General features: G+C 50.4%; 1 protein-coding gene across 2 annotated transcripts; it reads left to right on the top strand.

Moving 5' to 3' along the window:
- The first annotated feature begins 801 nt into the window (after nt 1-801).
- On the top strand, nt 802-25,592 carry sptbn5 (spectrin, beta, non-erythrocytic 5). Of its 2 annotated transcripts, XM_078796081.1 has the most exons (78): nt 802-918; nt 2,573-2,740; nt 2,850-2,966; nt 3,038-3,195; nt 3,264-3,489; nt 4,101-4,187; nt 4,246-4,353; nt 4,421-4,505; nt 5,171-5,304; nt 5,368-5,588; nt 5,650-5,788; nt 5,861-5,995; nt 6,081-6,169; nt 6,329-6,482; nt 6,558-6,761; nt 6,837-7,043; nt 7,111-7,246; nt 7,325-7,461; nt 7,526-7,735; nt 7,787-7,939; nt 8,023-8,153; nt 8,900-9,157; nt 9,236-9,311; nt 9,371-9,582; nt 10,752-10,998; nt 11,072-11,211; nt 11,302-11,401; nt 11,484-11,654; nt 11,771-11,923; nt 11,982-12,071; nt 12,138-12,274; nt 12,347-12,533; nt 12,605-12,714; nt 13,124-13,214; nt 13,291-13,407; nt 13,469-13,626; nt 13,698-13,830; nt 13,896-14,041; nt 14,100-14,214; nt 14,300-14,410; nt 14,471-14,650; nt 14,722-14,925; nt 15,001-15,150; nt 15,214-15,318; nt 15,378-15,563; nt 15,629-15,784; nt 15,850-16,041; nt 16,114-16,209; nt 16,277-16,398; nt 16,471-16,585; nt 16,677-16,790; nt 16,881-17,002; nt 17,078-17,240; nt 17,313-17,501; nt 17,601-17,678; nt 17,748-17,920; nt 17,987-18,077; nt 18,984-19,130; nt 19,195-19,332; nt 19,400-19,567; nt 19,637-19,725; nt 19,793-19,979; nt 20,045-20,113; nt 20,190-20,333; nt 20,416-20,612; nt 20,684-20,888; nt 20,980-21,159; nt 21,228-21,383; nt 22,640-22,857; nt 22,938-23,127; nt 23,192-23,368; nt 23,437-23,544; nt 23,634-24,227; nt 24,290-24,346; nt 24,406-24,489; nt 24,551-24,642; nt 24,739-24,968; nt 25,034-25,592. In XM_078796081.1, the coding sequence occupies exons 1-78, from the start codon at nt 805-807 to the stop codon at nt 25,177-25,179; spliced, it is 11,877 nt and encodes a 3,958-aa protein (XP_078652207.1). In that variant the 5' UTR covers nt 802-804; the 3' UTR covers nt 25,180-25,592. The 2 variants fall into 2 exon arrangements, with proteins under 2 accessions (XP_078652207.1, XP_078652208.1); XM_078796082.1 differs by lacking the exons at nt 802-918; nt 2,573-2,740; nt 2,850-2,966; nt 3,038-3,195; nt 3,264-3,489 and adding an exon at nt 3,775-4,006.
- The last annotated feature ends 882 nt before the right edge of the window (nt 25,593-26,474 follow it).

Raw genomic sequence — 26,474 nt, forward strand, 5'->3', positions numbered from 1 at the left:
CCTGGTCCTAGTTGTCTTAGTCTAGTGCTGATTGTCCTGGTCCTAGTTGTGCTAGTTTTACTTGTCCTGGTCCTAGTTGTCTCAGTCTAGTGGTGATTGTACTGGTCCTAGTTGTGCTAATTGTACTTGTCCTGGTCCTAGTTGTCTTAGTCTAGTGCTGATTGTCCTGGTCCTAGTTGTGCTAGTTTTACTTGTCCTGGTCCTAGTTGTCTCAGTCTAGTGGTGATTGTACTGGTCCTAGTTATGCTAGTTTTACTTGTCCTGGTCCTAGTTGTCTCAGTCTAGTGCTGATTGTACTGGTCCTAGTTATGCTAGTTCTAGTTGTCCTGGTCCTAGTTGTCTTAGTCTAGTTCTAATTGTCCTGGTCTTAGTTGTGCTACTTTAGTGTTGATTGTCCAAGTGTATTTGTGCTAGTCCTAGTTGTCCTAGTCTAGATGTCCCAGACCTAGTTGTCCAAGTCATTGAGATGAACTAGTCTCTTTGGCCTGGTTTTTGGAGTCCTAGTTATAGTAGTCAATTGCTAATTGTCCTGGTCCTAGTAGTTCTAGTCCAGTACTGACTATACTGGTCCAGCTGACCCGTGGAAGGTTCTTGTCTGCCAGAACCGATCCAGGACACAAAGTAACTTTGCTAGCTTTGCTCTGACTTCCTGGTATCAAACATCATGACATGTCTTCTATGGACACACGAAGCGGTCTTGTCTCACTCTAGTCAAATCCAGCAGACATTTCAAGTCTGAATGTTAAGGTTGTAAAAGTGAACCAGAATGACCTTGGGCCTCACTGACCCCCCCAGTCAGCCAAGATGGACGGAGACGAGGACGGCGCCGGGCGCGTCCGAGAACTTCAAGAGCAGAGGATGGCGGTCCAGAAGAAAACCTTCACCAAATGGATGAACAGCGTCTTCTCCAAGAACAGGGTGAGGATGTGTTTGGGTTCCTTTAGCATTATTAGCTCAGATGTCAAATGTGACTGCAAAATAAGCTAGCTAGCTAGTATGCTAATATGTGTTGTTTCTGGTTGCTGTTTGCTTTTTCCTTTGATTTATTTACTGTCAGCAATTGTCTTCTTTTAGCTCACAAAGTGGACTTTAAACTATAAAGCCAAAGCTTTATTTCTTTATTCTCTCTTATCTAGTTTGGACTCATTGTTCTTTTGGTATTTTATTTCCAGTTAGCATTTCCGGGATGCATAAAAGCACAATAAAATGAACCGTAAAATACATTTTTATTACCCAAAGTGTCCTGCACATTGATTGTGTTGCATATTTAATAAATACATGTTAAAATATTGATTAAAAATACCTTAAACCCTGTTCTTTTCCTAAAATGTATCATTGACATGCTAAGTGCCAACTTGCTATTAGCATCAATATTTCACTTATTTGCTAATTGTATGCTATAAAGTCACTCCTGTTACTTACGTATGTGAAACACGAGCTAATATTTCCCTTTTCTGTGCATCATAACACAAGAAAACAAGTTAATATGAGCTAGCTAACAATGCAAGTCATTAGGACACACCTATTTTGACTAACGTTACATGATAACATGTAATAGTTGCAGTATCTTGCCATATTTTCATGAGTTAAAACACAATCGAAACTTCTTTCCTAGGCGGGTTGACATACAAACTTATGCTACTTCCTTCAATAACAACAGCAGCAACAACACTTACGATGTCCGCTCTCCTTGGCATGGCTGTGTCTTCCAGCACGTGTGCTCCAGTCATCGGGTAAAAAAAATGCTGACGGAAAATCTTGTTGAGTCTTTGTAGCGAAATTGAGAGCACGGTGTCCACTTAGCGAGGCATCGCGTTAGTCCGCCAGATGAAACACATTTTTCATGCTAGCTGCTACAACAATAATATCAATGTAGCTTGGTTAATATACAAGTCAGTTATGTCAATGCAACACTGTTTATTTTGTGAGGGCTTTAGCGTCAGTGTAGGAATTTCCCATGACGTCAGTTGTTAGGTAGCTCATATTAACTCATTTTGGGCCAAATTCCAAAAAGAGTGCAGTTCCCCTTTCCATGAGTCATCTTGACTTAGGAAACTTATTCAAAAACGAAACCAACTTCCCTGAGATGGACCGATACACCCTGATTTCAGTGGTTCAATATGTGTAGTATCATATTTGGAGGTGGAAAAAAACATATTTATATTTATATCGACATATTTTGAGAGCATTCCAACAAGCCAACGGTACTGATTTGGTGGAACAAACAAAGGAAGAATTGCGTCATGAAATGTCAAAGCACTTGAAGGTCTTGGTCTCTATTTTAGCGCTGAGTTCCTTTAGAAGTAAATATGTGAAGTAAGCAGTAAACTATTTAAAGTGAGCACTTTTAGGAAGTTATGTAACGCTGGAGGGAAGCAGCAGGCCTCTCGCAGATGATGGAGGTGAAATTTGTTCACTGTGAACTTCCTGACGGAGTCCTCTGGAAAGATTCCACGTGTTGTTGTTCTAGTCCCAGAAGGAAACGTCAAATTGTTAGCATCCTGACGATGCTAATTTTCTAACTTAGCATCAAATGCTAGCCCGTTTGAGGTCACAATGCTCGCTCCCGTAGGAGAATATGGAGCTGACAGACGTTTACACGGAGCTCAAAACCGGTGTGGTTCTGATCCGGCTGCTTGAGCTCATCGCCACGGTGACGCTGCCGCCGCCCAGCCGCCGTAAACTGAGGGTCCACTTCCTGGAGAACAACAGCATCGCCATCAACTTCCTGAAGACTAAGGTGACTTCCTGTTGTGACCGCTGTCACTGAGGACAAAGCGTGTAGTGCCACCGTGTGGTAGCTTTTATTACTACAGCGTCTTTTTACGATGTTTTTGTCACGGTGTTAGATTCGAGTGGATTTGATTGGTCCCGAGAACGTGGTGGACGGGGACCGCACGCTGATCCTGGGTCTGCTCTGGATCATCATCCTCAGGTTTCAGATCGGATGCATCAACCTGGACGAGGTCCCCAAACACCAACCTACAACCATTCTTTCCTTTCCTCTCTCCTTGGCTCACCTCCTTTCCTCCCTTAGGTGGGGGGCGGAGCCAGCAGCATCCAACGCTCGGCAAAGGAGGCCCTGCTGATCTGGTGTCAGCGGAAGACATCAGGTTACGCTAACGTTGATGTCAAGGACTTCACTTCCAGCTGGAAAGACGGCCTGGCCTTCAACGCCCTCATCCACGCCCACAGGTCACACACACACACGCACACACACACACACACACACGGTAACATGATTGCCCCATCCACCCTCCCAGGCCCGACCTGTTTGATTACAACCGTCTCCATGGCGATGATGCCCGGGGTAACCTGCACCACGCCTTCAGCGTGGCCGAGCGAGCGCTAGGCATCATGCAGCTCCTGGAGGTGGAGGACATCATGGCGCACCCGGACGAGAAGTCCATCATGACCTACGTGTCTCTGTACTACCACTACTTCTCCAAGGTCAAGCAGGAGCAGACCGTCCAGAAGAGGCTCGCCAAGGTCGGAGCGTCCATCCTTCCATTTCATCAAAGACACACTTTTAATCTAGCAATTAGGACTATTTAGATTAGCTTAATCTGGACTGTTTAGTCCAATGGACCGGTCGGCTTTTTATGTGAATTTCTGCCATCTAGCGGTCAAGAAGAGAACTACACCCTTCTTGCAATACTGACCTCTCGTGGCCGGTGTGTCTGATCACTGTGACGTCATGTAATCCAGTTGTTAGTGTGGATTAAAGCGGGATTACACAGGCAGGTAGAAGTGCAGCACAAAGAAGAAGAACCAGTGAGGACATGAGTCTTTTTAGTCGCGTTTCTATAGCAACCATCTCCTTGTGGGCGGGGCTTAGACATTAAGTTGATGAGGTGGTTAACAGAGGATGGCTCATGATGTCAGCACCAGTGGGGTGAAGACCTGGGGGGGTGGGGTGGCAGGTATGTCAGTGGGGGGCAGCCTCAGTGGATTGTGGGTAAAGAGGAAGTACAGAAGAGAGTGTTCCACATGGAACCTCCACAAGGTGTGTGTGTGTGTGTGTGCTGAAGGATCCATGTTTAAACTCCTTCCTGTTGGTTTGTGGACATCTGAGCTTTAAGAATGGAACATCTCTTTAGATGGTGGGCTTGCTGATGGAGCTGGACGCCATGAAGGTCCACTATGAGAAGATGATGTCTGATCTCCTGCAGTGGATCCAAATGATGGTAAGAAGACAATTTCTCTGTAAGCAATGAGAGTCATTGAGCTTTCGGGTGCCTTCAGGTGCTGCGCCTAAACAACAGAACCTTTCCAAACTCAGTGAGGGAGCTGCAGGTGCTCATGGCAGCATTCAAGACCTACAGGATGCTGGAGAAACCTCCCAAGTATCAGGTGAGATCATGAACTTGATGTGTGGGGGGAAAAAAACAACCCCTGAGAGTCTTTGTTTGCTCCTCAGGAACGTGGGGCCATCGAAGCCCACTTGTTTAGTCTGAAGACTCAACTGGCCGCCAACAACCAAAGAGCCTACACGCCCCCAGAAGGTACGCCAAAACCATCTGAAGTAACCATGTTCTTCTGACAACCTCAGGTTTTCATAATGCTGTACCTCGTGGTGAGCACTAGGTGGCAGTGTTGGTGTGTTTTGTGGATTGATACCTCAGGATGCTTATTCCTCTAGAAAATATTGTAATATAAGACGACTGAGTACGGGCTGCGTACAGTCGCGGGGGTGCTGGAGCCTATCCCAGCTGTCTTCTTGGGGCGAGAGGCGGGGTACACCCTGGACTGGTGGCCAGCCAATCCCAGGGCACATATAGACAAACAACCATTCACACTCACATTCATACCTATGGACAATTTGGAGTGGCTAATTAACCTAGCATGTTTTTGGAATGTGGGAGGAAACCGGAGTACCCGGGGAAAACCCACGCATGCACGGGGAGAACATGCAAACTCCACACAGAGATGGCCGAGGGTGGAATCGAACTCCGGTCTTTTAGCTGTGAGGCCTGTGTGCTAACCACTCGCATCCGTGCAGCCCCAAATAAATTCATATTGCATTTTATTCCTTATCCATGCCGATATGATATTTATTAAAAGTCACCAGCCAATGCTAACGCTAGCTGCTAGCCCTGTGCCATATTGGACATTAGCAGGGGTACAAAACTAAGCTAACACTGCGTGATGCTTTGTGTGCTTTGTGAAGGTAAAACCCTCAGTGACATTGAGAGAGCTTGGAGTCTTTTGGAGAAAGCGGAACATGAGCGAGAACAAGCCCTGCAGGAGGCACTCCTGCGCTTGGAGAACCTGGAGCAACTGGCCCAAAAGTTTGAGAGAAAGGTAATCAAATAGAAGAGATTCCGATAAAGGAGTCCAGCATTCAAGTAGGCCGCTTCTCCTCAGGCCGCTCTGAGGGAAGGCTATCTGGAGGACACGTTGCGCCTGATCCGCAGGCAGGACTTCAGAGGTCTGAGCACGTTGGAGGAGGCCCAGGCGGCCAGGAGGCGTCTGGAGGCCCTCGCCACCGATGCTCAGGCCAGAGAGCCTCGTTTCTCTGCTCTACGAAACATGGCGGACACCATCAGGAGGGAAAATTACCACAGCAAGGAGCGCATCATCAGGAGGTGCAGACGCTCCCTTGGAGACACAAATTTCCATGCATGTTAAACCAACACTGTTTGACAGGGAGGAGAACATCAGTGGGCGATGGAAGGAGCTGCTGCAGCAGCTGCAGGAGCAGAGGGGGCTGCTGGGAAATGTAGTGTCCACTCTCAGCATCCTGAGAGACATCCACATCGTCTCCCAAGAGCTGAAAGATCTACACGTATGTGCTCCAGACACACATACGTGTACATCTTTTAGCATGAACTTAGTATGAACTTCATGGTTTGTGCAGACCCAGGCCACCTCCTCCGAGCTGGGTAGGCAGCTGACCGAGGTGGAGGCCCTCCTCCAGCAGCACGACCTCCTGCAAGCTCAAATCTCCGCACACGGCGACACGATCGGCGTCATCAGCAGCGCTGCCCTCAAAGTACCCGCTTCTTCATCTGAGAGGTTGGGGGGGTCCTGGCGGGGGGGTCCGGTGGGATGCTCACTGCTTCACTTGCTTCTTTCAGGGAAAGTCCAGAGATGATCAGCAGATCCAGAGCAGAGTGAGAGCTCTGGACACGCAATATAAATCTTTGATCTCACACAGCAGCAGCAGGTGCTTTTTCATTCACAAGATATCAACAAACTTTACATGTCTTCTTACTTCCTGTATGGCTTGTTTACTTCCTGTATGGGATGATCTACTTTTCTACTTCCTGTCTATGCCTGACCTGTGTGGGATGATCTATTTCCCGCGCTGATTCCCGACTCTCAGGAGAATCCAGCTGGAGGCTCAGCTCAGACTCTTTGAGTTCTTCCATGACTGCGAGGAGATGGAGGCGTGGCTTTACGAGCGCTGGCTGCAGCTGCAGGCGGCGTCGCTGGGCCGAGACCTGAACCACGTGCAGTTGGCCCAACACAAGCACAAGGTGCACGTCTAAGCCCCCCCCCCACACACACACAATGTATGATCCAATGAGCTGACACTTCCTGATTCACTGCAGGCGCTGGAGGTGGATCTCCAAGCCCAGGAGTCCGTGTATCAACGTCTTCTGAGTCGAGGTCATGATCTGACCAACAAGCAGAATTCATCAAACCAGCGGACCATCCAAAAGTGGATCAGAACCTTGAAGAAACTCTGGACTCACCTGAGTGCTGAGACCATCGCACGTCACCAGAGACTGCAGGCGGCCGCCGCCATTAAACAGGTCAGCAGTCGAGACGCCAATCACGGAACCAGCAGATGGAGCGTCCATGTTGAGCGCTTCCGTTTGTGGGTTCAGTACTTCGCAGACGTGGAAGAGGCGAACTCCTGGCTGAGTGACAAGAAGCCGCTTTTGACCAGTGAGGACCACGGAAAGGATGAGTCCAGCTCGGCGGCGTTGCTACAGCGCCACCTACGCTTGGACAAAGAAATGGCGTCCTACGGCGTGGAAATGAAGCGACTGTCAGAGCACGCGAGAAACGCAGCACAGCTGACGGCGTTCACGGTGAGTTCTATCGCCATGACGGGCCGCACATGTGCAGACCCTCTCACATGTTTTGATGTCTTTGTAGGCAGAACCCCAGACGGGTCACATGATCCAATACAGCGATTCATCCGATGATGAAGATGGTCCAAAAGTCATCAAAAGTGGTACTGGTTCTGTCAGCGAGGGAATCAAGGCCAAGGTCCGCTTCAGATACAGTCGAGGTACCTCAGCCTGACACGGTCCACCACCTTCACAGAACTAGTCCAGTTCTAAGTGTTCTCTGGTTCTTGTACTTCCAGGTGAGTTTCCATTGGATCGCAATGAGACAGTGACCATCATCAGAACCGACCCGGATGACGACAGAGTCTGGGTCAGAGATGCTCGAGGACACCAGCAGCCGGTCCCCAAGACCTACCTGACTATGCTGCCAGTACTGGTCCGATCAGACGCAGAAGAATGTTCAGCAGAACTTCATGAACTTGACATCCTTCTTTCTTTAGGCTCCTCCCACCTCGCCAGCCCCCGCCAAAGGCATCACAGACAACCAGAGCAGGAATCTGAGCCGTCCAAGGCGAAGCCGCTCGATGCGCCGCGGCACATCTGAGATCCAAACAACATGGCTGCCGGACCCTCAGTACCAGAAGGACACTGTGGAGCAGACACAGGCCCGGCTGGACCAGGACTACAAGACTCTGTGCCATCTGGTGCAGGTGAGCAAGGCAGCACAGCAGATCCTTTTTACTTCTCATTTGTGCTTTCAGTCCAAGTTGAAGGTTCTGGAGGAGGCGTTGCTCCTGCATCGCTTCTACAACAGCTGCCAGGAGTTTGAGTCCTGGATGGAGGACAAGGAGAACGTGCTCAACACCTTCCACACGCACGCTGCCCACATGGACGTTCTGCAGGCCAAATACGAGGTCAGCGCTTGAGCGCTACGTGAACTTTTATAGCACCATCACATACCTTCGTCATCACGATAGTTACCATAAGAACTTTCCAGAACTTTGTGACGGAGCTGATGAGTGGGCGTGGCCAGCTGGATGAAATCAACAAAATGTCGCAGCAGTTGGTCAGGAGCCGACATAGCAAACACAGAGAAGTCCAAGTCCGCCACGCCAGCATTTCCAGCAGGTACCACTTAGACGTGCTAGACTAGTGAATGGAGTCCGCTTGAGGAAGGCCAGATGGGAGGACTAGACTAGACGATAGCAGGGCTAAACTTGAGGACTAGAATAGGCTAGAGCAGGACGAGACTGGAGGGAGACTAGACTTGAGGACTTAACAAGACCGGAGGAGGACTACACGCAAGGGAGGCTAGACTATGCTGTGGGACAACTGGACTAGACCAGAATACGGCAAGACTAGATGACTAGACTGGACTGGAGGAGGACTAGACTCAATTGATGGAGGACCAGACTAGATGATTAAACTAGACTGGAGGAGGACTAGACTAAATTGATGGAGAACCAGACCAGATCATTAAACTAGACTGGAGGAGGACTAGACTAAATTGATGGAGGACCAGACCAGATGATTCATATAGACTGGAGGAGGACTAGACTAAATTGATGGAGGACCAGACTAGATGATTAAACTCGACCGGAGGAGGACTAGACTAAATTGATGGAGGACCAGACTAGATGATTCATCTAGACTGGAGGAGGACTAGACTAAATTGATGGAGGACCAGACTATATGATTAAACTAGACTGGAGGAGGACTAGACTAAATTGATGGAGAACCAGACCAGAGGATTAAACTAGACTGGAGGAGGACTAGACTAAATTGATGGAGGACCAGACTAGATGGTTAAACTAGACTGGAAGAGGACTAGACGAGATGATTAAACCAGGCATTGAGCATGCACGTGACCTCAGGTGGGATCGGATCCAGCGTCGGAAGGACGAGAAGGCGCGTGAGTTGCTGAGCACAGCCGACGTGCACTCCTTCCTCCAGAGCTGCCAGGAGGCCAGGATGCAGCTGCAGGCCCAGCTGGAGCAGCTGGATGGCGCCAACGTACATGTGGGCGGCGGCTTGTTCATGCTGCGGGCCGACCAGCAGAACCAGGCCGATGTGGTCCGAGACATCAAGACGCTGGAGGGCAAGATTGCGTACCTGAAGGGCGTGGCCAAGATGTAAGAGTCAGATCGTGTGTGAGGATTCCTGATGGTGGGCTAACCATGTGGCGTTTATTGGCACTTCCTGTATGACAGGAAGCAGGACTGCAGTCCAGCGGAGAGCGCGGCCATCATGGAGGAGGTGCGAGGTCTGGAGACGCTCCTCAAGCAGGTGAGTCAGACTTCATGAGACCCCCCCGGAGAAACTTCCTGATGTTGGCTTGTCTTCAGTTGAAGAGTCAGGCTGCCAACCGCCAGCGCCTCCTGGAGGAGGCCTTGAGGCTGCACCGCTTCCAGCAGGAGGCCAAGGAGTTGCGGCGCTGGACCATCGCCATCCAGGACCGCCTCCTGCAGGAGGAGGTGGTGACTGACGTGGCCTCGGCCATCGCCCTGCTGGAGGAGCACCAGGAGCTCCTGCTGGAGATGGAGGAGCAGAAGAGGAGGTTTGGTTCATGCGTGGTTCTAGACCGATCTAGAGATCTAGACCTATCTATAGATTTAGACCTATAGATCTAGACCAATAGATCTAGACCTATCTATAGATCTAGACCAATTGATCTAGACCTATCTATAGATCTGGTTCATGCGTGCTTCAAGACCTATCTATAGATCTAGACCAATAGATCTAGACCTATCTATAGATCTAGACCAATGACTATTGTTCTAGACCGATAGATCTAGACCAATAGATCTAGACCTATCTATAGACTAGATGTATAGATCTAGACCAATAGATCTAGACCTATCTATAGATCTAGACCTATCTATAGATCTAGACTTATAGATCTAGACCAATAGATCTAGACTTATCTATAGATTTAGACCGATAGATCTAGACCAATAGATCTAGACCTATCTCTAGATCTAGACCTATCTCTAGATCTAGACCTATAGATCTAGACCTATTGATCTAGACCTATTTATAGATCTGGCTCATGCGTGCTTCTATACTTATCTATAGATCTAGACCTATCTATAGATCTAGACTTATAGATCTAGACCAATAGATCTAGCCTTATCTATATATCTAGACCGATAGATCTAGACCAATAGATCTAGACCTATCTCTAGATCTAGACCTATAGATCTAGACCTATTGATCTAGACCTATCTATAGATCTGGTTCATGCGTGCTTCTAGACCTATCTATAGATCTAGACCTATCTATAGATCTGGACCTATAGATCTAGACCTATCTATAGATGTAGACCTATCTATAGATCTAGACCTATAGATCTAGACCTATCTATAGATCTAGACCTATCTATAGATCTAGACCTATCTATAGATCTAGACCTATCTATAGATCTAGACCTATAGATCTAGACCTATAGATCAAGACCTATAGATCTAGACCTACAGATCTAGACCTATCTATAGATCTAGACCCATAGATCTAGACCTATCTATAGATCTAGACCAATAGATCTAGACCTATCTATAGATCTAGACCAATAGATCTAGACCTATCTATAGATCGAGACCCATAGATCTAGACCTATAGATCTAGACCTATAGATCTAGACCAATAGATCTAGACCAATAGATCTAGACCAATAGATCTAGGCCAGTATCTATCCATCCATCCATCCATCCCTTCCTGTTGTCTCAGACTGAAGGAGACGGAGACATTGGGCGAGTCTCTACAGCGGTCGTCAGACAGAACGTCTACCGGGGTCAACATCCGACAAGTCATTGACGAGCTGAAAGCTGATTGGTCCAAGTTGGAGCACCTATGCATGAACAGGAAGCAGCGCTTGGACCAGCAGATGGACTTGCAGAGACTGAACCAGGAGGGAGACCGGATCGAGACCGCTCTGTCTGGACACGAAACCCGACTCAGGGTGAAAGACGTCGGGGTGAGGATGTCACTGGGGTGGGTTTTGTAGTCGTACAAGTGGGCGCTAACAACGTGGACTGCGGTGGTCCCAGGATTCCGTGGATGCAGTGGACAGTCTGCTGGCTCGGCAGGAAGAGCTGGAGGTTCTCCTGAAGGCTTTGGACCAACGTGTGGATCATTTCTCCAAGCGCAGCGAGGAGCTCGTCAGCCAGCAACATTACGCCACTAAACAGTGAGGCTCTGTGAGGTGTGTGCACGTGCACGTGCACTGTATGACTGTGTCTTGTGTGTGTGTGTGTGTGTGTGTGTGTGTGTGTGTCAGCATCCAGCAGAGGAGCAGAAACATCCAGAAGATCAACAGGGACTTGAAGGAGAGCAGCAGCGAGAGGCGACGTCTGCTGCTGGCCTCCAAGAAATATCAGGTCATGAATCTGAAGCCACCTTTCTTGACGTGTAGGTTCATGCCAAGATCTCAAAGTGACGTGTGTTTGATTCCTCGTGCAGGAGTTCCACAGGGATGCAGACGAGTTGTTGTTGTGGATGGAGGAGAAGTTCAAGGTGGCAGAGGATGAGTCGTACCGCGAGCCCACCAACATCCTCTACAAACTGAAGAGACATGAGGCAGCCGAGCGTGAGATGCAGGCCCACCAGGTGTGGCTGGAGAGAGTGGTCCAGGTAAAGAAGTCACTGGTGTCGCTGGTTTGAGGCCGGCCAGCAGAGGGCACCATAACCTGTGTGTGTGTGTGTGTGTGTGTGTGTGTGTGTGTGTGTGTGTGTGTGTGTGTGCACAGCTGGGCCGTGAGGACCACGACAACAATGTGAGTATCAGCAGGAAGTCCTCTCAACTCAGCAGCCGTTGGAAGCGTCTCCAGGATAAGATGGCCGACCGCGGCGACAAGCTGAGGCAGGCGGGCCAACAGGAGCAGCTGATGGAGCTTCTGAAGGTGCCAGACGACAAATCAAAATGTCTGACCTTTAATAACGTTGCCACGTGTCCTGCAGGACGCCAAGGTGAAGATCGAGTCTATTCAGTGGATGCTCAACAACGGTGCCAAAGGTCACGACCTCCGTTCCAGCCGCCAGCTACTCAAGGTGACGTGACCCCAGCCCAAACGGCGTGTGCATGTGTTGCAGCAACGGCCATGTTTGTGCTTGAAGGAGCATCAGCAGCTCGAGCAGGACGCCAAGCAGCTGGCGGAGAAGATCAACGCCATTGTGGGCAGGGCCAAACATCTGGCATCCAACCACTTTGACTCATACCGCATCCTGCAGGAGACCGACGCCTACCTGAGCCTGTAAGTGTCAATCATAAGTGGATGATTTACAATGTCAGGAACTCAAGGCGGTCATCGCTGTTATTGATGCAGGTTCAAGTCCCTTCAGAAGCCTCTGGACCGGCGCCGGGCTCAGCTGGAGGCTTTGGTACTTCTCTTTGAGTTTTATCATGACGTGGATCTGGAGCTCAACTGGATCTCTGAACATGTGCCCGCCGGCGGCTCTACAGGATACGATAAGTCTTTGGCGGGCGCCGTCAGCCTCATGCACAAACACAAGGTGTGGCTCCGCCCCTTCGGTCGCTGATGATGTTTCACGCCAGGTCACTGAAGATGTGTTCGCTTCTGTAGGAGTTGCAGGCTGAGGTGAACGCCCACTCGAAGCACCTCAACCATGTCCTAAAGAAGGGGCGGGACTTGGCCAAGTCTAGCCAATCACATGCTGAGGAAGTCCTTAAAAGGTGCACTGATAATCATTCATTCATTTTCTACCACTTATCCTCACGAGGGTCGCCGGGAGTGCTGGAGCCTATCCCAGCTGTCTTGGGGCGAGAGGCGGGGTACACCCTGGACTGGTGGCCAGCCAATCACAGGGCACATATAGACAAACAACCATTCACACTCACATTCATACCTATGGACAATTTGGAGTGGCTAATTAACCTAGCATGTTTTTGGAATGTGGGAGGAAACCGGAGTACCGGTACCGGAAAACCTACACATGCAGATGGTCGAGAGTGGAACTGAACCCTGGTCTCCTAGCTGTGAGGTCTGCGTGCTAACCACTCGACCACCGTGCAGCCCACTGATAATCATATACATAGAAATGAATGAGTGAAGCTCCTCTCCAATGTTTTGCTGTCACCGCAGGTGCAGAGGCCTGAGTGAAGAGTGGGCGGAGCTTGAGGAAGCGTGCAGCAGAAGAGCAGCCCACCTGAGCAAAGCCATCACCAGAGAGCAGGTGAGGAAGAGGTTCTCGTCGGGTGAGCGGCGCTGGTTGTTTACAGCTTGAAGGAGAACATCTCTATATGACACAGCTGCTGTTGGACTGTTCTGAGCTGGAGGCCCGTCTCATGGAGGCTTTGGACCTGGTCAGCTTGGAGGACTTTGGCAAAGACCAGTTGGCCACGCAGAGTTTCATCAGCAAGCAGCAGGTTGGAACATCTCCCCCAGTGTAAACACGTCCAGCAACCTATAACGCTCCTGCATCTTCAGGTTCTGCAGGCCCAGCTGGAGGTTCTACAGGTAGAAGTGGACCAATTAGAAGACCAGGTGGACCAGGCGGTTCAGAACTGGAATCTGGAGGAGTTGAGCAGACCTTTGAGTCGCCTGTGTAGTGTCAACCAGCAGCTGCAGCATCAGGCCAAGCTCAGGTTAGCACTAGCGAGCGTCTGATGCGGCGCCTTTTCACTTGTGATGACACCAACAAACTCTCCTGCGGCAGAGGTCAAAGGTTAAGAGAAGTTCTGCACCTGCACGAGTTCAGACGGGAGGCGTCTGAGTTGGAGGAGTGGCTGCACCAGCAGAGGCAGACGGCGGAGTCTCAGGACGTGGGCAGCGACCACCAGCACGTTCAGGTGACGCCATCTTTGCCACAGCGTTTTGGCCCTGACATCATGGTGACGCTGTCATGATTTTGCAGCTGCTCTGCAGAAGATTCCAAGCGTTCCTCAAACAGCTTGAGGTGGCCGAGGAGCGACTGCACGCGTGCAGCGACCTCGCCACTCGACTCATCGCCAGCAAACACCCGCAGAGCGCCGCTGTGAAGGAGGCAATGCAGGAGCTCAGGTATGCTCACCTCCTTGGTCCTTAAGCTTCTCTCACACACGTACTATCCTTATCCAAGTGCATGCTGGGAGGACCTGAGGGGCGTGGCCAAGGAGCGTCAGAGCCAGCTGCAGAAAGCGGAGGAATGTCATCACTTGTACCAAGACCTGAGTGACGCTTTGACGCTCATCCAGGTAGACTGCTGAGCTTCTTAAAGGGCCAGTACGCACAGGAAGCAGGACTTCCTAGTGATGCTGGATTGTGGGCGTGTTTGCGTAGGAACGGAAAAAGAGCATCCCAGATGACATGGCGAAGGACTGGCGAGGAGCGATGTCGCAGCTCAGGAAACACGAGGCTCTCCTCCATGAATTAGCCACCACTGAACAACAGGTAGATGTTTGATTTCATTTGACGTGTTCTCCTCAAAATGTATGAATGATCTGCTTGCAGCTTCAGGAGCAGCTGGACGCTGTGGACAGCATCCTGGACCTCTGCTCACCGCAACTGAAGCTGCGCTTACAGGAAGTGCAACACCAAGTGGTTGAGCAGTGGGAGGAGCTACGTTTCCACACTGAACAGAGGGAGGTGGAGCTAAAGCTAGCATGCCAGAGATACTTGTTTCTCAACACGGTGAGAAGGAGCACGATGATGAGGATCACTTGTTGATGAAGATGGCAACCGTGTGACCGCTGGCCCTCCAGACGCAGGACTACCTGCTGTGGAGCAGTCAGGTGATTGTCTCCATGGCCGCAGAAGAGAGCATCAGCGACGTGGTGATGGCTGACCTCCAGCTATCTCAGCACCAGCAGCTGTGGGCAGAGATGGAAGCTCGGCAGGAGGTGTACCAGCAGGCCATGGACATGGGGGAGGAGATACAGCAGCAGGACAGAAGCAACAGGAAGGAGGTAAAGGAGGATTTGAAGATGCCGTGTGTTCTCCTGCAGATTCACTGTCGAGGTGCCTGCTGGCTCTCCCTGCAGGTCCTGGAGAAGATGGACGCCTTACAGGCCGAACGAGAGAAGCTGGAGGAGCAGTGGAACCAAAAACAAGCTTGGTTGGAGAACGTCCACCTGGAGCAGATCTTCTACAGAGATGTCAGCAGCATGGACAAGACGTGCGGCTCACAGGAGGTAGAGAGAACTGTCAAGACCAACAAAGGTTCTTTGTGGTCCAACTTTTCTTCACCTCCTCAGGTCTTGTTGAAGAATAGCACTCTGGGTGACACGGTGGACGAGACAGAAGGTTTGATGAAACATCATGAAGCTTTTGAGAAGCTGCTCACTTCGCAGGAGGACAAGGTTGGGCCCGACATGTCATTTGTCAAAAGTGCATCGGTATAACCTTTGACCTCGCTCAGGTCGCCTCGCTGAAGGACCTAGCTGGTCGACTGAAGAAGCTCAGCAGAGAGAAAAGTGGTCGTGTCCAAAGCAGACTGAAAGCCCTCCTCCAGCGACGTGAAAGGATCAAAGAGCTGTCCGTCCAACGGAGGGAGGAGCTTCAGCTGTCCTTGCTGCTCTGTGTCTTCAACCGAGATGTTGCTGAGGTAACGGGAACGCCAAGGAGACTCCCCAGGGAGGTCGTTTCTTCAGCCTTGTTCCGGTCTTCCAGGCGGAGGCGTGGGTGAGCGAGCGCATGCTCAAACTGTCCGACGACGGAAAAGCCGACCTCAGCAAACTGCAGATTAAGATGAAGCTCCTGCAGAAGCATCAGGTGTTCGAAGCCGAGATCCTGGCGCACGGTGAGGTCATCAGCGGGATACGGCAGGTGAGACCACCTCATGTCAGATGATGGAGGGGAGGGAAGATCTGATTCATTTGGTGTTCCTCCAGGCTGGCGAAAAACTGGTCTCCCTTCGCCACCCGAGGTCCAAGGAGGTCAGGAGGAGCACCCAAGCTCTGGAGCGCCACTGGGAGGAGCTGAAGACGGCCGTGGCCACGAGAGGGAAGCTTCTGGAAGACAGCAGAAATTTCCTGGAGTTCCTGCAAAAGGTGGAAGAGGTGGAGGCCTGGATCCGACAGAAGGTGGGAGACCTTCTGTGGGTGGAAGTGGGTTGGGGTGATGTTAGCGCCTTATCAGCCCGCCATGTCCATCAGGAAGTGATGGTCAACGTGGGAGATGTGGGGAAGGACTACGAACATGGACTTGAGCTTTTGAAGAAACTCGCCGAGTTCCGAGGAAAAGGAGGCGGGGTGAGGAAGGAAGATCTTGAAGATCAGGATGATGTTGATGATGGCTTGATCGATGTTCGATCCCCAGGGTGTGACAGTAGATGATGCCCACATCACTGCCATCGACCGGCTTGCGGCCCGACTGGAGAAGAGACAGAGCGCTACGGAGCTTCACACCGTCAGACAGAGGAGACACCAACTGAACGACAGGTAGAGCCTCACCTGGGGGTACCAGCCGGCTGTCACTCAAACAGCACATGTCCCGCCCATCTTCCCCCTCAGGTGGACAAAGTTCCATGTGGATCTCAACACATACAAGAGGAAGCTGGAGGAGGCGCTGGTGGTCCATGCGCTCATCAGAGAGCTGGAGGAGGTCCGAGACCGAGCCAACGAGAAGGTCTGATGCCAACCTGGTCAACCAAGTCACCCGTCATCCTCGTACCATCATCATTATTTCTTCATGTCACCGTTGGCCACCATCCCTGCAGATGATGCCTCTGCTCGACCAGGACTGTGGTGTGGATGTGGAGAGCGTGGAGAACCTGATCAGGCGACATGAAGAGACGGAGAGAGAGACCAAGGTCATCGAGGAGCGATCAAAGGTGACTGGGGCGGCGACATGTCGTTGTAATGAAATGGCTATGGTCGTCCTAACATGGTGAGAAGAAGATCTAAATGTCTTCTCCTTCCAGGTTCTGGATAAAGATGTCCACCATCACTTGAAGCTTCAGTCTGTGATGAGCAAGAAGCTGGAGGACAAACAGGAGGAGCTTCATAAGGCTCTATCCGCTCTGAACAAGGAGTTGAACCACAGGTGAGATGGTTTCAGACCCCATGTCAGGTCCAGGGTCTGGACCGTAGCAGGGTCTAGTAAATGCTCTACTTTTAGGAAGAAGAAGCTTCAGGAGGCTCATCAGCTTCAGCTCTTTAAGGCGAACCAGCGCCTCCTGCTGGACTGGACCCTCAAACAAAGCAGTGAGCTTTCTGAGAAAGGTCTCCCCAAGACCAGAGCGGAGGCTGACCGCCTCATTGTGGAGCACCAGGACCAGAAGGTAAGGAAAGTCCAAGTCCTTCTGGTTAGCAACATTTACGATTGATTTTACTGAACTGGACTTTTCACGCAGACGGAGATCGACACTCGGACCGAGCGTGTCAAATCTGTCCGAGACTTTGGACTCAGTCTGATCCAGTCTGGCCACAGCTGCAAGGCAGAGATTCAGAAGGCTCTGAACCAGTTGGGAGATGCCAAAGATGGACTGGACCAAGCCTGGCAGGACCACAGCACAAGGCTGGAGCAGGCGCGCTCGCTGCAGGTCAGACTCAAGTGCAACAAATCAAACGTCCTCTGGATCAGCAACAGGATCCAAGTAGATCCTGTTAGTAGAGTTCTTGGTCCGACTTGGTCTTTGCAGGTCTTCCTCGCCTCTGTGGAGCAATGTGAGAGTTGGATCGGTAACAAGGAAGCTGTTTTGGCCAATCAGGATTTTGGGGTACCTCCTAACCACACCTTCGTGCTGCTGCCTTCAAGGTCATTATGGAAAGGTTTGATATCTTTGTAGAACTCGGTGGCCGAGGTGGAGACCCTGCAGAGGAAGCATGTTCAGTTTGAAGAGACCCTGGATGCCCAGCTAGACCAGGTGGACCAAGTGGAGAAACTGGCACAAAAGATGATCCAGCAGAAACATTTTGATTCTGACAACATCAGAGCAAAGTCCAACGCCCTCGTTGCTAGGTAACACTGAAGATGACATCAAGTTGTCCGTCAGGCGCCGCTCACACCTGTCCGTCTGGCTTGTAGGCGGAGTCAGCTGCAGCAGCAGACCAGCTCTCGTCACGAAGATCTGCGACGGTCACTGCAGCTACAGCACTTCCTGTCTAACAGCTACCAGGTGGCTACTCCATGCTACTGGACCAGACTTGACTTAACCAGACTTGACCAGACTCTAATGGACTCTACCGGTCTTCATCAGGACTCTAATGGACTCTATTGGACTTGCCCATACTGTAATGTGTGTGTTATGTGAGTGGTTAGCGTGCAGGCCTCACAGCTAGGAGACCAGGGTTCAATTCCACCCACGTCCAATGAACATTATTCCAACAGTAAAACATGGTGGTGGTAGTGTGATGGTCTGGGACTGTTTTGCTGCATCAGGACCTGGAAGACTCACTGTGATAAATGGAACCATGAATTATTGTTAATATGTAAATATGGGCTGCATGGCGGTCGAGTGGTTAGCGCACAGACCTCACATCTAGGAGACCAGGGTTCAATTCCACCCTCGGCCATCTCTGTGTGGAGTTTGCATGTTCTCCCCGTGCATGCGTGGGTTTTCTCCGGGTACTCCGGTTTCCTCCCACATTCCAAAAACATGCTAGGTTAATTAGCCACTCCAAATTATCCATAGGTATGAATGTGAGTGTGAATGGTTGTTTGTCTATATGTGCCCTGGGATTGGCTGGCCACCAGTCCAGGGTGGACCCCGCCTCTTGCCCCAAGACAGCTGGGATAGGCTCCAGCACCCACCGCGACCCTCGTGAGGAAAAGCGGTAGAAAATGAATGAATGAATGAATGTACACTATTAATAATTCGGGCTGCACGGTGGTTGAGTGGTTAGCGTGCAGGCCTCACAGCTAGGAGACCCGAGTTCAATTCCACTCTCGGCCATAAGAAAATGAATGAATGAGCATGAAAAAGCATAGAAAATGAATGAATGAATAATTTGCTAAGTAATCCCAGGTCTGTGGATCCAGACTAAGACTAGACTGTGGTCTATGTCCACCATGTGTGTTCCAGGTGTGCGTGTGGTTGAACGAGCGTCAGGCTGTGGCATCGGACGAGAGCTGGAGAGAAGCCAGCAACCTTCAGGCCAAAGTGTTGAAACATCAAAGTATGGAAGCTGAGATCCTGGCGAACCGCTACCGGGTGGACACTCTCGCCAAGGTGTGCACGCTGTGGCGCGGTTACAACGAGAGGACGTGTGTTTTGACGACGCGTCTGCCTGCAGGAAGCTGACAAGCTGCTATCTGATGGTGGAACTGTCGTGGCCAAGGTGCAACCTCGTCTCAAGGAGCTGACGGAGGGCTGGGCCGCTCTGATGAGGAGCTGTGAGGAGAAGAAGAACCGTCTGCAGGAGGCCTATCAGGTACTTTAGCATATTTTTTGAAGATCTTCAAAACATCTGGACCACAAACCAAAATGCTCCTTCTCAGGCGCTGCAGTTCCAGCGCTCCCTGGATGACATGGAGGAGTGGGTGGAGTCAGTAGAAAGGGGTGTGGCCAGTGAGGACTGTGGGAATGACCTGCCTTCAGTCAACACACTGTTGAAGACTCTACAGGGTCTGGAGGACGAGGTGGACGGACTGCGAGATAGACTTCAGGTGTTGTGGTAGTCACCATGTGGAACTTTGACATAAATGACATAAATAATAAATCGACTCTATCTCCAGAGTTTGTTGGAGATGGTGGAGAACTTCCACTCTGAGGGGAACTTCCGAGCAGAGGAGCTCCAGAACCGAGTGTCCAACATCATCCACAGGTGGGACACATCTCTCACCTCCTTTGTGTTCATGGACTTGTTGGACATGTTGTGTGGTCTCATGCAGGTACAACAGCCTCTCGCAGCCCCTGCAGAGTCGCAGGGACACCCTAGAAGCCTGGCAGGTCCTGTTCCAGTTCACCAGAGACCAGGAGGAGGAACTGGACTGGCTCAGACAACGACTGGCCTCCATCTCATCCACAGACTGCGGAGGCTCTCTGAGCAGCTCCCAGCAACTCCTTCACAAGCACCAGGTGAGAAGGTCAACGGTCCCGAACATGGATTGGTGTCCATCTTCACAGCAGACAACGTCTTCCAGGTGGTGATGCAAGAGCTTTCCAGCCGCGCCCCATTGATCCAAGCGGTTGTGGAGGCGGGGCACAGCTTGGTGAGGAACCTTGTTGGTTTTATGGATCCACATGAGGACCGTGTCCTTCACATCTTTGCTCATGCGTTGCCCACAGGTCAGAGGTCGTCACTTTGCCTCACATGACATTCAGGAGCAACTGGACGAGCTCAATCGTGTCCACGAGGAGGTGAAGATGGAGGCGGAAATGAAGGAGAGGCTCCTCCAGGGGGCGCTCAGCATCCATGCCTTCCTTGCAGAGGTGACGTCCCCAAAGCCAGCGAGAAGAGTCCCAAGGTTCCTGACGTGTTCTCCTCAACATATCACCGCTCTCTCGTGTCCAGCTGTGCGAGCTGCAGCTGTGGCTGGAAGAGCAGCAGGAGATGCTGGAGTCTAACGACTGTGGGCGGAGCCAGGAGGCCGCAGAGGCGCTGCTCAGGAGGCTGGACCCTGTGGACGTGGAGCTGGACAACCACAGGAGGACTTTGGACCGCCTGCAGGACAGAGGAGACTCCCTGCAACATCTTGGACATCCCAACAGGTCGGCCACACGTCTTGTCCTCACGTCATAAGATCATAACGTCCTAACATCGCAACTTCCTGTCCCGTCAGTCACATGGTCAGCGAGTCTCTGTCGTCTGTGTCTGACCTCTTCGACACAATTGGACGACTTTGTGTGTCCCGACGCGGCGCTCTGGAGGACCAGGTGCGTCTCTTCGTGTTTGACAGAGAGGCCAAAGAACTCCAAACATGGCTGACCTCCAGGAAGGCGCTGGTGGACTTAGAGGACTGTGGACAAGACCTGGAGGACGTGGAGGTCCACATACCATTTGGATCATCACAACTAAAGACAGATGGTGGTCGTCTGTGTTTCTATTTGGCCTCATGTTTTTTTCCACCAAGTGCAGGTTCTTCAGAAGAAGCTGGAGGTTCTGGTGTCAGAAGTCCGTGGTCTAGGTCGCAGTCGCTTGACCTCGGTGCAGCAGCTCGGTCGAGGACTGCAACAGGACACTCAGGCCCGCAGGAGGACTGAGGCCCTTAGTCAGCTGTGGGACGACCTTGATGATGCCATCAGAACCAGAGAGCAGGTACTACCTGCTTACCTTCTTGGAGACAACAGAGGACAGCACTGATGAACGACGCCACATTTACACAGAACTTACAGTCAGCCAGAGACATTCACCAGTTTCATCACGACGTGGATGAGCTGAAGAGCTGGATGGCCGAGAAGGAGGCCGTGCTGGACTCGGACGAGCAGGACCAGGACCTGCACGGCGTCCATACACGCCTGCAGCAACACGAGGCACTTGAGGTTAGACGAGGCTAAAGATGCTAACCTTGCAGTTTATCAAGCACCCTCTTCATGCTAATGAAGCTGCTAATACTAAAGCATGCTAATGATCATGCTAATGATCATGTTATGTAAGGCAGCCTTCATGCTCGCATGTTAACATGGATAATGTTGTCTAAGGCCATTAGCATGCTAACATGTTAACATGGATAATGTTGTCTAAGGCCATTAGCATGCTAACATGTTAACATTGATAATGTTGTCTAAGGCCATTAGCATGCTAACATGTTAACATGGATAATGTTGTCTAAGGCCATTAGCATGCTACCATGTTAACATGGATAATGTTGTCTAAGGCCATTAGCATGCTAACATGTTAACATGGATAATGTTGTCTAATGCCATTAGCATGCTAACATGTTAACATGGATAATGTTGTCTAAGGCCATTAGCATGCTAACATGTTAACATGGATAATGTTGTCTAAGGCCATTAGCATGCTAACATGTTAACATGGATAATGTTGTCTAAGGCCATTAGCATGCTAACATGTTAACATGGATAATGTTGTCTAATGCCATTAGCATGCTAACATGTTAACATGGATAATGTTGTCTAAGGCCATTAGCATGCTAACATGTTAACATGGATAATGTTCTCTAATGCCATTAGCATGCTAACATGTTAACATGGATAATGTTGTCTAATGCCATTAGCATGCTAACATGTTAACATGGATAATGTTGTCTAATGCCATTAGCATGCTAAGATGTTAACATGGATAATGTTGTCTTATGCCATTAGCATGCTAACATGTTAACATGGATAATGTTGTCTAATGCCATTAGCATGCTAACATCTTAACATGGATAATGTTGTCCAAGGCAGCCTTCATGCTAACATGTTAATATGGATAATGTTATCCAAGGCAGCCTTCATGCTAAGATGTTAACATGGATAATGTTGTCTAAGGCCATTAGCATGCTACCATGTTAACATGGATAATGTTGTCTAAGGCCATTAGCATGCTAACATGTTAACATGGATAATGTTGTCTAAGGCCATTAGCATGCTAACATGTTAACATGGATAATGTTGTCTAAGGCCATTAGCATGCTAACATGTTAACATGGATAATGTTGTCTAAGGCCATTAGCATGCTAACATGTTAACATGGATAATGTTGTCTAAGGCCATTAGCATGCTAATGTTTGTTGTTTCTAAATCAAGATGTATCGCGTATCAATGATACTTGGTGTCCTTGCACTGTCCTTCAGAGAGACCTGCTGCTGATTTCCGCCGAGGTGACCCGGACCAGAGAGGAGAGCCGGACACTGAGCACTCGTCATCCTCAGGCCCGAGTGGCCGTGACTCGCAGGCTTGATGACCTGCAGTCCTACTGGACCGCCATCCAGGACAAGGCCAGCCGGCGCCACGCTATGCTGGGTCAGGTGGAGGAGGTCCAGAAGTACTTATCCGTCTGGACCGAGCTCATGTAGGTCCTCTTCTTTGTGGTAGAACATTCCACATCAACTAAATGTTCCTCGTGGAAGCTGATGAAGTGTGCATTGTCAGGACGTGGCTGCGGGAGATGTTGGTGCTGGTGAAGGGGGAGGGGCAGGCTGGGGAGGGAAGTGACCTGGAGGAGTTAATTAAAAGACACGAGGAGTACAAGGTCCAGATGGAGAGACTGGTCATCAGGTGCCAGGAGGTGAAAAGTGATGGTTGGCATCTCCTGAAAGACAGAAGCTTCATGTCCAAAGAGGTCAGCATCAGCACCAGCTTTGTTGTCCTTCTGCTATCACATCTTCTCACATCCTCTCCTCAAGGTGGAAGGGCGTGTCCGTGAGCTGGAGGAGCTGGAGCATCATGTGGAGGAGACCTGGAAGGAGACCCGTCAGCTGTATGAGGAGATGCTGGAGGTGGAGCTTCTGCAGAAGGAGTTGCAGCAAGCTGAGCGTTGGCTCAGTTCCTACGAGGAGATGCTGACGGACCACCACTACGGGGTGAGTCGTCAAGCATGGTGACCATCTTCTCTTTCTTGTCCGTGTAAGGTCTTCCCATGTTCCTCCAGGATTCATTGTCAGATGTTGTGGATCTCCTGAAGAGGCAGGAGGACATGGAGGCCATGATCCAGGCCCAAAGTGAGCGTTTTGATGCCCTCAACAAGAAGACCACCCAGGTTAGTTCTTTACATCAAGTGTTGAGGAGCAATCACACTGATCAATGTCTACTTGAGACTTCCACATATCTCCATCCACTGTTCTTCAGAGAGAGAGGAGGCTCGCTCTCCACGGAAAGCAGGAGAAGGAGCCCCTCCAGAAAAGACCACCTACCAGAGTTTCATCCCTCCGTAAAGCATCAGATCTTAAAAGTCCATACAGCGACCCAAAGACCCGTGAAGAAAGCTGGACCAGACTCCTCCCAGAGCGCTCCAGCAGCAGGAGATCTCACACGGAGATGGAGGAGGAGTACTGCAGTTATGTTGGATCGCCAGGAAGAAGCAGAGCAGCAAACATGGCTTCCAAAACCTCCACCGTGTCACCTCCTGGACCGCTTGGCTCCAGCTCCCCTAAAGTCAAACCTCCTTTGCCTCCAAAGCCCACCATGTCTCCTCCTCCAAACCAGCAGGTGGAGTCCCATCCACCAATCACAGACCTGGACCACACACAAGCAACCAGCAGCCAACTTCCTGACCTGCTGGGTTCTGCCGCCAAGGTAGATCCTGCATCACGTAACCTTCCTTCAGCAGGGGCGGAGCTTCCTCAGTCACCGCCGCAGCCACAGGAAGATGACGACCAAGAAGAATACGTACAAGAAAAAGGAGAAGAAGATCTAGAAGAAGAAAGGGAGTCCACGACTAAGGTCAGATTAGCCGACACAGACATGGAGATGTGTGATGTTTGTTGACATCTACCGTTTCCTAGGCAACACGCACGCTGGAAGGAACGCTGGAGATCAAGCTGAAGCGGGGCGGAAGCAAGGTAAGAAGCTTTCATCTATGATTGGTTGCCCCGCCTCTGACAGCTGACTCCCACTGCAGGGTCAGGACCACTGGGAGGAGGTCTTTGCTGTCGTGGAGGGAAACACGCTGTGCTTGTTCAAGGATGAAGCGGCAGCCGCTCAGGTAATGAAGAAGGAGAAGAAGAAGCTGGCTGAAGATGTGAGCGTGTGCCGTTGTTCCACAGGGAACCTCAAGGTGGCCTCCTGTCAGCTTGTTGGGGGCTGTGTGCAGGGAGGACCCTCACGTGAGGATCAAGGAGAACACCTTCAAAGTCATGTGAGTCCACCACAGCCGCCACGCGACACAAGACACAGTAATGACGTGTGTGTGTGTGTTTGTGTGTGTGTGTGTGTGTTTTTGTGCGAACATCAGACTGGATGATGGCGCTCAGTATTTGTTTGCGGCGTCCACACGTGATCTTCAGCAGCTTTGGTTGAAGGCACTGCAGGGTCTCGCTGGTCCCGGCAGCGCTGACTCGGATGATTTGGGGCGTGCTGAACACGAGATACAATCAACCACGGAGAGGCAGCCCCCGCCCAAACCCCCCCACACATTCTACCACGAGCATCGCTATCCAGAGGGTGGGGAGCCCCTCAGTAAAGGTGCCAAGTCAAAACACATTTAGCAGGCTAGCATGCTAATATGTTTGTTTTCCATCCAACTACAGACACAACTCTCCGGCGCCGCGACCCGCCTCCTTCAGAGCCCCCTTCCCGTGACACCCACAACCCCCCCGCACCGCTACTGGTCCCGGACGACAATGTGAGCAAAACCAGGATGAGAGTCTTCCGCAAGTTCTTTGCCAAGAAGTAAACACAACAACAAACAACATGGCTGCCTTCATGTTGGCACTGGCGTCCTCTGCTGGCTGACAAGCAAACAGCTTAGGTTATCCCAGTCAAGCTGTCAATCATCTCACACACGCCAATCAAACAAGTTAGGACATTTGTAGCAATCTCATTAATTTCACCGTTAAAGCTAATCAGCTAATCAGCTAATCAGCAATAACGTGATTACATCATTGTCATGACGTCATGTCTCTGTCAGCCTTTGAAGACGTGAACAGCCAAATGGCCTTCCAATGATAGGAGAGAAGTTCACTTTTTTACCACAAGATGTCACCATTAGGCCGCTGCAGGACTAAACATGGTCAATAGCGTTCACGCTTCATGACGTCACAAGTAACAAAACGTGTTTGAATGTTGAATAAATAATCATTAAATGTGTTAATTGTTAAAACATGAGAATGTTTATTAGGTGTCTTAAATGTTCTGAAGGTTTCACATCAACAAGTACATCGTAAAGATCTGCTGCTGTTCATCTTTTCACCGCTGGGTGACGCCTTTTCACCGCTCTAAAGAGGACACAGTCTTCAACGTCTGAGAAAATCCTCTAGAACTTGACAAGCACCAACAGAACACTGGAGGGAACATTGTCAAGAAACACAATACTTTTCTTAAAACATCTTTTACGGCCTCCTACGCTAAAACCTTTTGGCAATCATGCATGCAAAACACCTACGGTTCTGTTTGAGGTCAAAGGTGATAGGAACTTTCTGCTTGAGGTCAAAGGTCACGTTCAGAAAGATGTCTTTCAAATGTTCATGTCACATGATCACAACATGTGGAGTCCAAAAGAAGAGGTGGAGTATTCCGCCTTTAAACTGGTGGAACAAAAGGGGACAGTAGGTCAAAGGTCAGGTGGTACAGAAGGCCCTCTCTGATGTCACACGACCCCATGAAGCCGCCAAACAAATACACTTCCGGTCTCGAAGGCCTCACGGAAGCCTGAGGTCGTCATGGCAACAACGACTGCCTTTTATTCATCAATCAGTTTACGTCTGACAGGTGAACTGACTCCGCCCCCCCCCCCCTGCCCGATGGTGTAGGCACACAGAAAGAAGTATTATTATTATTGTTTAATAATAATACTAATAATACGTAAACGTTTGTTCTGGTTCTGGTGGGTCAGCACAGCGATCACATGAGGACCACGGCCGGTTTGGACCCCCCTCTGGGCGGGAACTTCTTGCAGCGAATGCGTGCGCATGCTGATAAATCTGCCCTCTGTCGCTGATTGGCCTTCGGCGCCTACTGGCTTCGCGGTGA

The sequence above is a fragment of the Doryrhamphus excisus genome, linkage group LG14 (assembly GCF_037039965.1).
Source record: "Doryrhamphus excisus strain RoL-2023G ecotype Guam linkage group LG14, RoL_Dexc_Guam_v1.1, whole genome shotgun sequence".
Classification (NCBI taxonomy): Eukaryota; Metazoa; Chordata; class Actinopteri; order Syngnathiformes; family Syngnathidae; genus Doryrhamphus; species Doryrhamphus excisus.